At 47.3% G+C, this 9,976-nt stretch overlaps 1 protein-coding gene across 2 annotated transcripts in view; it reads left to right on the top strand.

Annotated features, from left to right (window-relative positions):
- Positions 1-9,976, top strand: part of tjap1 (tight junction associated protein 1 (peripheral)) — an 82,197-nt gene that overhangs the window by 61,878 nt on the left and 10,343 nt on the right. For both annotated transcript variants that reach the window (XM_031579105.2, XM_031579106.2), the window contains exons 8-9: positions 4,714-4,821; positions 6,642-6,725. In XM_031579105.2, coding sequence (XP_031434965.1) covers positions 4,714-4,821; positions 6,642-6,725 — 192 coding nt within the window. The remainder of the gene's footprint in view (positions 1-4,713; positions 4,822-6,641; positions 6,726-9,976) is intronic.

Genomic DNA, 9,976 nt, shown 5'->3' with positions numbered 1-9,976 from the left:
CACACTGTCACTCACACACTCTCACTCACACACTTTCATTATTGTTCACAGTGTCTGTCTGTTTCTGCAACTCTATGTGTCTGTCTGTCTCTGTAACTCTCTCTTTCAGTGTGTGTGTATGTCTGTTTCTGTAACTCGCATATCTGTATATACATGTGTGAATGTATGTATGTATGTATGTATGTATGTAACACTCACTCTCCCTGTATTCTCATTTTTCTCTCAATTTCTCTCTTTTTCTCTTTCTCTTTCTCTCTCTCTGATTCCCCTCTTTTTCATGCTGCCCTGTGGTCCGGCTCGCCCCATCACTACCATCAGGCTGCCATCAGTCAGACTTGGGTCTATGCAGTTGCGTTTCTCAGTCTCTCTCTCTTTTTTTTTTTTCTCGCTCTCTTTTCTCTCTCTCTCTCTCTCTCTCTCTCTCTCTCTATTTCTATGTATTTTCTCTCCATCCATCCCCATTCATATCCATGTATCCATACCCTTCCCTCCACCCGTTCCTCAATTATCTCAGGGTAACTGACTTTCTCCTTCCCCCTGTTCCTCTCCTCATCGAGGCTTGTGCCCCCTAGTGGAGCTGTAGTGTTACTATAGAGACAATGCAGCGCTAGGCTAGGCTAAGCTGTGCTAGCCTAAACTGTGCTAGTCTGCATTTGGCAGTGCCATGCTATGCTGGGATAGGCTGTGCTGCGCTGTGCTGTGCTGTGCTGTGCTGTGCTGTGCTCTGCTGTGCTTTGGTATCCAGTGCTGTGTTGTGCTATGCTTTGTTATGCTACTCCAGTGGTTCCCAAACCTTTCATGGCATACTGCCCTTTGACAATTATTACAAAGATCGTAAACATTGTTTCTACATCGGAACATTTAAACATTTTCAGGTGATCAATCCATACAATGTTCAACTAATTATTTAATTAACCTTCTAACATATGGGCTAAACTGGACACACCCTGACCATATTATACAGCATAAACTAGGCCATAAACTCATCACCAAATAAGTTCCTTATAGGCTACTATGCTGTAAGAGCACTGCCATACTCTGCCCCCCCAACACACATTTTGGGAACCACTGTGCTTTGCTGTGCTATGCTGTGTTATACTGGATTGACCTATGCTTGTCTTGGCAGGGGGCTGTGATTGGGTATTTTGTATTGGGCTGTGCTTGGGTGTTCTGTATTGGGCTGTGATTGGGTATTTTGTATTGGGCTGTGATTGGGTGTTCTGTATTGGGCTGTGATTGGGTGTTCTGTATTGGGCTGTGATTGGCTGCAGGGCAGGACTGGACCAGCTTCATCAGCATGAAACCGAGGGTCGGAGCGCAGAGCTTCATATTTGGCAGTGTGAAAAATTATTGCTTTTGACCCGTGAAAGGCTGTCTTGGCACATTCAGAACATCTAGATTTGAAGGTCAATGCTAGTGCGCTAAAAACAGCTTTCCTCCCAGTGAAATCCTTTTGATTTGAGGTTTCAGTCTATTTACATTTACATTTACATTTAGTCATTTAGCAGACGCTTTTGTCCAAAGCGACGTTCAAGGGAGAACGTAAAAACAAATACTACTTTACATAAGAAATATAACAAAATGAAATGTGTTGCAACGTGTTGCTTAGCTTAGGTGATGCTGATTGATGATTTCACTCTGTGAGGTCAGGCAATTAGCACAGCTCTGGGCGGACAGTCAATCAAACACAAAAACAATCACCATCAGCATCAGCATCAGTGCCAAGCAACAGCTGCACCAGAATGGCTCACACAGGAGTGGTCCCTGTTGCCATGGCAGAGAGACTCGCCTGAACACTGCCAAAATGTCAGCTCTGGCTCTTTGCCTCCACTGCCAAGGTCCTCTTCCCGCCACTGAAAAGAGATGAAGTGGCGGTGGAGTGGGGGGAAACAGGGGGTGGGGTGGGGTGGGGTTAGGTGAGACGGGGGGTGGTGTGAGGCGGGGTGGTGAGACGGGGGGTGGGGTGAGACAGGGGGTGAGACGGGGGCCGGGGTGGGGTGAGACGTGGAGACCCGAGGGGCCTGGTCTGTCACCGCTGTGACTGGTCTTGCATTTGGATTTCAAGATGACTCTTTAAACTTGTTTGAATTTTAAGCTGACCCTTTTCTTTCATGTTGGTTTAAAAACCTTTTGGTGTTTTAAGCTGACTCCTTTATTACTTGTGTGTTTTAAAATGCTTGCTCTTTGCCTTCTCCTCTCCTCTCCCCTTTCTCTTACTCATCTAAGCTTGTCTGTCTCTGTTTTTACAACTACCTTTCTTTCTCTCTCTCCCTCCCCTCCAACTTTCTCTGTCTCTCTCTCTCTCTCCCTCCCTGCCTCTTTCTCACTCTCCCTTTACAACTGCCCTTCTTTCTCTCTCTGCCTCCCTCCAACTTTCTCTCTCTCTCTCCCTCCCTCCCTCTTTCTCTCTCTCTCTCTCCCTCCCTCTCTTTCTCACTCTCCCTCCCTCCCCTCTTGTTGTCTCTCTCTCTACCTCCCTCCCTGTCTGTCTGTCTGTCTGTCTCTTTTTTCCCTCTTTGTGTCTTTCGTTCTCCCTCTCTCTTTGGCAGGTCATTTTGCTAACTGCCAGGCGACCAGTTGCCATAGCACCCCTGTCATGTCTGCTTGAGTGACATGCTCGTTTAAGCATCCATCCTGCTGACTCTGAGACCCTTCACCATCCCTCCAGCCTCTCTTGGGCTGGTCTTCAGGCTTACTGATGGACTGGTGTTGCTGGTCTTCAGGTGTAGTGGTGATGATGAAGAGGTGTTGCTGGTCTTCAGGTGTAGTGGTGATACTGTGATGATGAAGAGGTGTTGCTGGTCTTCAGGTGTAGTGGTGATGAGACACGCAGAACAGTAGCAGCAGTAATTTACATTTACATTTAGTCATTTAGCAGATGCTTTTGTCCAAAGCGACGTACAAGGGAGAGAACAGTCAAGCTAAGAGCAATAAAAAAGCATGGTGTAACAATAAATACTACTTTACATGAGAATTAGAAAAACAACAACCTAGAAAAGAGGAAAAAGAAGTGCAGGAATGTAACTGCTGAAGTGCAAGTTAAGCGCTAGTCAGGTGCCAGTTAGGAGGGGAGGTGCTCTCTGAAGAGTTGGGTCTTCAAAAGCTTCTTGAAGGTAGAGAGGGACGCCCCAGCTCTGGTAGTACTAGGCAGTTCGTTCCACCAACGTGGAACTACAAATGAAAATAGTCTGGATTGCCGTGCTTGCACGGACGGCAGTGCCAAACGACGCTCACTAGACGAGCGCAGCGTCCTGGGTGTAATAAGACTGGACAGATCCAGGGCAGAACTGGGCTACAGTCGTCGACTCAGATTCATGAGGTGTTTGTACTGAGGAAACGGTGTCCTCATATTCTGCTTCATGAGGTGATTGTCAAGAAAGATGGCGGCTCCAGATAATAATGTGCATATAAACTCATGTCAGTTTGTCTGTGTGAGGGTGACCTGGGAGCAGTGTGCTTACTAATAGGGAGAGAGAGCTATGCAGTCATAACTGCAATGGCATTTTAATGCTTGAATATTAATTGAGAGGCCATTAGTTTTCCTCCTGCGTGGCGGAGAGCTAGATATTTGTGCTATTTCTGTGTTTTGGCCTAATCTGCATAATGGCATTTTGAGGCAGGACAAATTCTTGAGCGTTTAGTGGACGATATCAGGCCTGCACAAGGCAGGGCTCTTACAGACTTAATCCACTGACTGACTGACTGCCCCTAATGGGATTTAGTAAACAAACAAACAAACAAACAAACAACCATGGTGGAGGGTGAGGGAGAGAAATAAATAAAGGAAGGGAGAGTTAGAGGGAGAGAGTCAGAGATGGAGAGGAAGAAATAAAGGAAGGAAGGGAGGGATGGATGGATGGATGGGGAGGAGGAGGAGGAGGTGGTGGTGGAGGAGTCAGAGTTAGATGAAAACAGGGAGACCAAGAGAGGGAGAGAAGGAGAAAGGGAGAGAGTCAAAGAGGGATAGATGAGGGAAAGACCGAAACGGAGAGGGAGGGATGCAGAGAGGAAGATAGAAAGTGAGCGATGGACAGAGATAAAGCAGAGGGAGAGATGGATGGAGGTGAAGGAGAGCTAGAGGGAGGTAGAGGTGGATCGATAGAGATGGACAGATCGAGAGAAGGAGAGATGGGAGAGGAGAACTGACCGTTTAATTTGATGATGAGGGGACTGACAAAGCTGTGCTTGAGGCCGGGTGTTATGAGTGTTGTGTTGAAGCTGGTGTTATTAGTGTTCTGTTGAAGCTGGTGTTATCAGTGTTGTGTTGAAGCTGGTGTTATCAGTGTTGTGTTGAAGCTGGTATTATTAGTGTTGTGTTGAAGCTGGTGTTATCAGTGTTGTGTTGAAGCTGGTGTCATCAGTGTTGTGTTGAAGCTGATGTTATTAGTGTTGTCTCATGCTCTCCTGCCCCTCTCCTGATCACGCCAGATGACTCTTAGTGTGTCTGCATGTCTGTCTTCTCTTTTTGTCCTCTGTCCCTCCTCTCTTTCAACTCCTCCCTCCCTCTCTCTCTCTCTCTTTCTCCCCCTCTTTGATTAGTTGACTGTTTATGAAGAGGAGAGGAGTTGTTATAAAAATGACCACATTCACTAAAAATACTCATATTACACATCTCTCTCTCACACACACACACACACACACACACACACACACACACACACACACACACACACACAGCAGATCTGTATTTGATGTGTGCTGTTTGGTCCGTAGCTGCGCAAAGTGGAGCGGGACAAGAAGACGATGGACCAGGAGATTGTGGAGCTCACCAACAAGCTCCTGGACGCCAAGAACACTATCGACAAGTTGGAGGAGCTCAATGTGCGTACTGTCGGTCTCTCTCTCTGTCTGTGACGGTGTTTGTATGTGTGTGTGTGTGTGTGTGTGTGTGTGTGTGTGTATCTGTGTGTGTGTGTGTGTGTATCTGTGTGTGTGTGTGTGTGTGTGTATCTGTGTGTCGGTGCCTGTGTTTGTGTGTATGTGTGGGTGCCTGTGTTTATGTGCGTGTGTGTGCTGAATGGATGAGTGTGTGTGTGTTTACTTCCAGCTGTAAGTAGCTAAACATTTGCTGAGTGCTGGCAAGCATCTTTGCTAAATCCATTGAGGGAGTTTAGAAATATGTATTTGCTGATTGGCTGCCAGTCAAATATAAATCCCAACCTTACATACTCAAATCAGCAGAGCCTCTGTTAAGCTCTCAAGCTATGTGTGTGTGTTTGTGTGTGTGTCTGCAAGCTGCTTTTTCTCTCTTAACACACACACACACACACACCACACACACACACACACCACACACACACACACACACACACACCTGTGAGATATTACTTTAGAGAGTGTTATTGGAAAGCCACTTTTCTTCCGAACTACTATGCAAACGCATGCACACTTATATGTCCCCACACTCACATATCCATACATATGTGCACTCACACACACACACACTCACACACACTCACCACACTCACTCACACACACACACACACACACTCACACACACACTCACACACATCCTACACATCCCCCGGGCAACTGACACTGTAGTTAGTGACTCACTCCACATTTTATACACTTGATTTAATTCCAAGTCAAGGTTCATCAGGAATCCCACTTTCTGAATAGTCCAACAAATTTCAGCTTTTCAGAAGTCCATTTTGGGATTTACTGTTCAAGGGTAGAGGGAACATCGTCTCTTCCAAATGAACATTCATTACTCTGCCGTTTGGCCTTTGTTTTATGTACCCCTCCAATGCAAAGTCCATGTACCCCGAGCCTGTGAACGTGACCTAGGCTGCCAAAAACTAGGACAATCAACGGACACTTGCATTGGTTCTCAATGGCAGTATTTCGAGAATATGTTAGCACAGCACATCATTTTTTTTGCACAGTATGATTCTTCCAAAAAACAGATGAGATTTCAAACATTTGAACTTTTTTGTCCTTCTGAGAAATAGTGGAGGCGTCCGGTGTGTTTGCAATTCCAGAGAAGGTGTCTGCGGAAGAATTATACCATTCAGGACGGACAGTAGTGTGTGTATGCGTCTGCTCATCCTCTGTGCCTGGCGTCTGTGCAGCTATCAGGTTAGCTAACCCTAGGTCTATAAGTCTGTCGTGTCTGGCTATGAACAGGCCTTTAAGAGAGCCACAGCAGTTCATGATATGGGCTACTGACTCCAGATGTTGAGGAGGGTCATGCAGCATAAAGAATGGTTGGAGGGAAACCACAGTGCTAAGTTGCCCTCTCCCTCCATCTCTCTCTCCCTCCATCTACGCATGTTTTGTTTTTTTCCTCTCCGTCTCCCTATATTCACAATCTCATCCTTCTTCCCCTCCCTCCCTCTCTCTTTCCCTCTCTCTCCCTCCTTCTCTCTTTCCCTTTCCCCCTCCCTCTCTCTCTCCCTATCTCTCCCTCCTTCTCTCTTTCCCTCTCTCTCTCTCCCTCCCTCCCTCTCTCTTTTCCTCTCTGTCTCTTTCTATCTCTCTCCCTCCTACACTCTCTCTTTCCCCCTCTCTCCCTCCTACACTCTCTCTTTCCCCCCCTCTCTCCTCTCTCTCTCTCTCTCTCTCTCTCCCTCTCTCTTTCTTTCCCTCTCTCTCTCCCTCCCTCCCTCCCTCTGTCTGTTTCCTTCCCTGTGTTTTAGGAGCGCTATCGGCAGGATTGTAATTTGGCGGTGCAGCTGTTGAAGTGCAACAAGTCTCATTTCCGAAATCACAAGTTTGCCGACGTAAGTAATCCCCCTTCACTCAACACACACACACACACACACACACACACACACACACACACACACACACACACACAGACAGTCTCTCCCGCCTTCTGCTGGTGTCCCAGGGGTCTTAATATGTTCTGCACTCCACAGCATCACATGTGGATGCAGGAGAGAGAAAGGGAGAGGGAGAGAAAGAGAGGAAGGAGAGGGGCAGAGACAAAGAAAGCCCCCCTCCCCTGGTCTTGCCCCTGTCCCCACTGGCTTTCTGTTAAAGGAATGCCCCCCCCACCCCACCCCACCACCACTGGAGGAGGCCCCCCAGGTCCTCTCCTCTTCGCCAAGAGAACGATCGATTGAACGAGACAGACAGACAGGCAGACAGGGAGGAGAGGTCTACAGACTAAAGAGAAAGACTAAGAGGAGAGAGAGCGAGGGAGGGAGAGGGGGAAAAAAGCCAAGTACGTGCTGAGTGCTTCAACGCATTACTCAAGGGTGTGTGTGTGTGTGTGTGTGTGTGTGTGTGTGTGTGTGTGTGTGTGTGTGTGTGTGTGTGTGTGTGTGTGTGTGTGAGAGAGAGAGTAGAGGCCTTGCGTCGTCATGCTGCACTGCTGTGGACACTTTTCCATAAAGACTTGAAGACGTGCTCTCTGGACAAGTCCAACAGTGCCAGAGCCGCTTGTCTGTTGAACTTCCTGTTTTTCTCAAGTAAATGCCTTTTTATGAATCTCAGTGCTGTCTCGCCGTCCTTTTGTGTTTGAATGCTAGTTGCTACTCGAAGCGTGTTTGAGAATTCCCTGAAATCACAGCCTCCATTAATTTGCTTTGAGCTCAGAGTCCTCCCTGAGAGCTGGTGCCCTAGAGCATCCTGACTGGATCGACTCAGTCCTTAAACTTGGTCCTTCGACTCGGTCCTTAGACTCGGTCCTTTAACTCGGTCCTTAGACTCGGTCCTTCGACTCGGTCCTTAGATTCAGTCCCTAAACTCAGTCCTCTGTGCCACAGAATAAGACGTGTGACAGGTGCAGTTATTGATAATATCACACACATGACGTGTTGTCATTAATGTAAGAATGGTGTGTTGTGACCATAATCATGGACACGTGAACACGGAAGGCATTCGTCTCTCAAATTGGCACGTCATCTACATCAGGACAGGAGCTTGTACTACTCAGGTTGAGTGGAAGTCCAGATTTTCATTTGGAATTCATGTGTTTCAGTACAGAGCCAAAATAAACAAACTAAATTTAAAAAGACAAAATGGGAGGCCTCAGTGCACACAACTTACAGGCTCTACATTATCTAGTCTGTTACCGTGTGTGTGGGTGTGGGAGTGGGTGGGTGATGTTTTCATTTGTTTATAAACTGACAGCGTCGTTGATCTCAGCATGGGTCTCCTGAGGCTGGCGTCTGTCGTCTTCCTGTGAAGTAGACAGTGCAGCGTCTCTTTCTCTCTCTCCCTCTCTCTACACACACACACACACACAACACACACACACACACACACACACACACACACACACACACACACAGACAGCCGATTGGTTAATTTTAGGATGTCTATAATCAGTGTTACAGAGCTTCTTCCAGCTCTGAGAGATGGGCATCAGCCTCCAGCCTTTCTCTCTCTCTCGTACACACACACACACACACACACACACACACACACACGCACGCACATACAGACTGGTCATCAGCCTCTGTTGGCCACCTCCCTACTTAGAGGTGGCCCTGCCTCAGGAGCACACAGAACCCCCCCGCCTCAGGACCACAGAGAACACCCCCCCCCCCCCCCCGCGTCAGGAGCACACATAGGGCTGGGCGATTTTTCTATCTCGATTCGGGATCGCGATAAAATTTTGATCGATCTCGATTATCTCCTTGTGACATGTATTCGATCTCACGTGGCAAAAGTAAGCGCAACAACAGTGTCGGAGTCTGCCGTACGGTGTTCATATTAGGACATCCTCAGATCTCAGACTCAAACGAAAAGGCGTCAGGTCTCAGACCAAAAGTAGTCAGACTCAGGCGAAACGGCTTCAGTCTCAGAAAAACCTAGGGAACATCGTTGAGCGCTAGTGCATCACATAGAGAAAAGTATGCGCCTGCCGCACGGCATTATGGGGCGACTTTGCCGGCACGTTACAATATAATAGGAAATAGTTGTTTTCTGCAAGCTAGTTCACTTGTGTAAAGTAGTCATGTTTAGTCCTCCGGTTGCCATGGATACTACAACCAAACTCCTCTCAGACTCAGACAAAACGACGTCAAACTAAATAGTTGTATTAGTATAATAATTTCAGTGAATCTCTTGTTTCTTCAAGCTTCAGGATGCCCCTCACACTGGCAGCATCTGGCAAGAATCGAGATCGATCAATATGGAAAAACATATCTTGATAACATTTTTTTCCATATCGCCCAGCCCTAAGCACACAGAACCCCTCCCACCCCCCCCCCCCCCCCCCCCTCCGCGTCAGGAGCACACAGAACCCCCCCCACCCCCGCCCCCGCCCCCGCCCCCCCCCGCCTCAGGACCACACACCACAGAAACCCCCCCCCCCCCCCCCCCCCCCCCCCCGCCCGCCTCAGAACCACACAGAACCTCCCCCCCCCCAACTCTTAATCTGGATAGTCAACCTTACAGAAACTCAAGTTTACTCTTTATAATTGTTCACTGAACATCACCTTAAATAAACCCAACCCCTCAACCTCAACCATAAATTGTAGTTAAAAGAGTTTGAAGATATAGTTTGTTTATAATGTAAGCATCTGTGGATAGTCTATAGGGGACCATCCCATTAAAGTGTGTTTATAATGTAAGCATCTGTAGATAGTCTATAGGGGACCATCCCATTAAAGTGTGTTTATAATGTAAGCATCTGTAGATAGTCTATAGGGGACCATCCAATTAAAGTGTGTTTATAATGTAAGCATCTGTAGTCTATAGGGGGGCCAAAAACACAATTACAAGTTCACCCATCTTTTCTTTGCTCCTGTTTCAGCTTTCAAATCTTTCTGTCTCAGCTAGGAACAGATTATGGCCAAATGCATGCTGGAGAGCCTCGGTAAGGCTGCTGCTCTTATCGTTGAGCAGTAGACTGATGCATGCTGGGCTTTTTCATTATATCACCTATGTGGATCTGTCATTGTGAAAGGTTAGGCTTTACCTTGAGTCGACTCGTGGAATGCTGGAATTCTCAAAAAGCACCCGTATGTTTCACACAAAGGACTTGAACAACAATGAGTTATTTTTAGATGTCCTCGTT

Source organism: Clupea harengus, chromosome 13 (assembly GCF_900700415.2).
Source record: "Clupea harengus chromosome 13, Ch_v2.0.2, whole genome shotgun sequence".
NCBI classification, from domain to species: Eukaryota; Metazoa; Chordata; class Actinopteri; order Clupeiformes; family Clupeidae; genus Clupea; species Clupea harengus.
The sequence above is the reverse complement of the archived record's forward strand: the minus strand, read 5'-3'. Positions and strand labels throughout refer to the sequence as shown.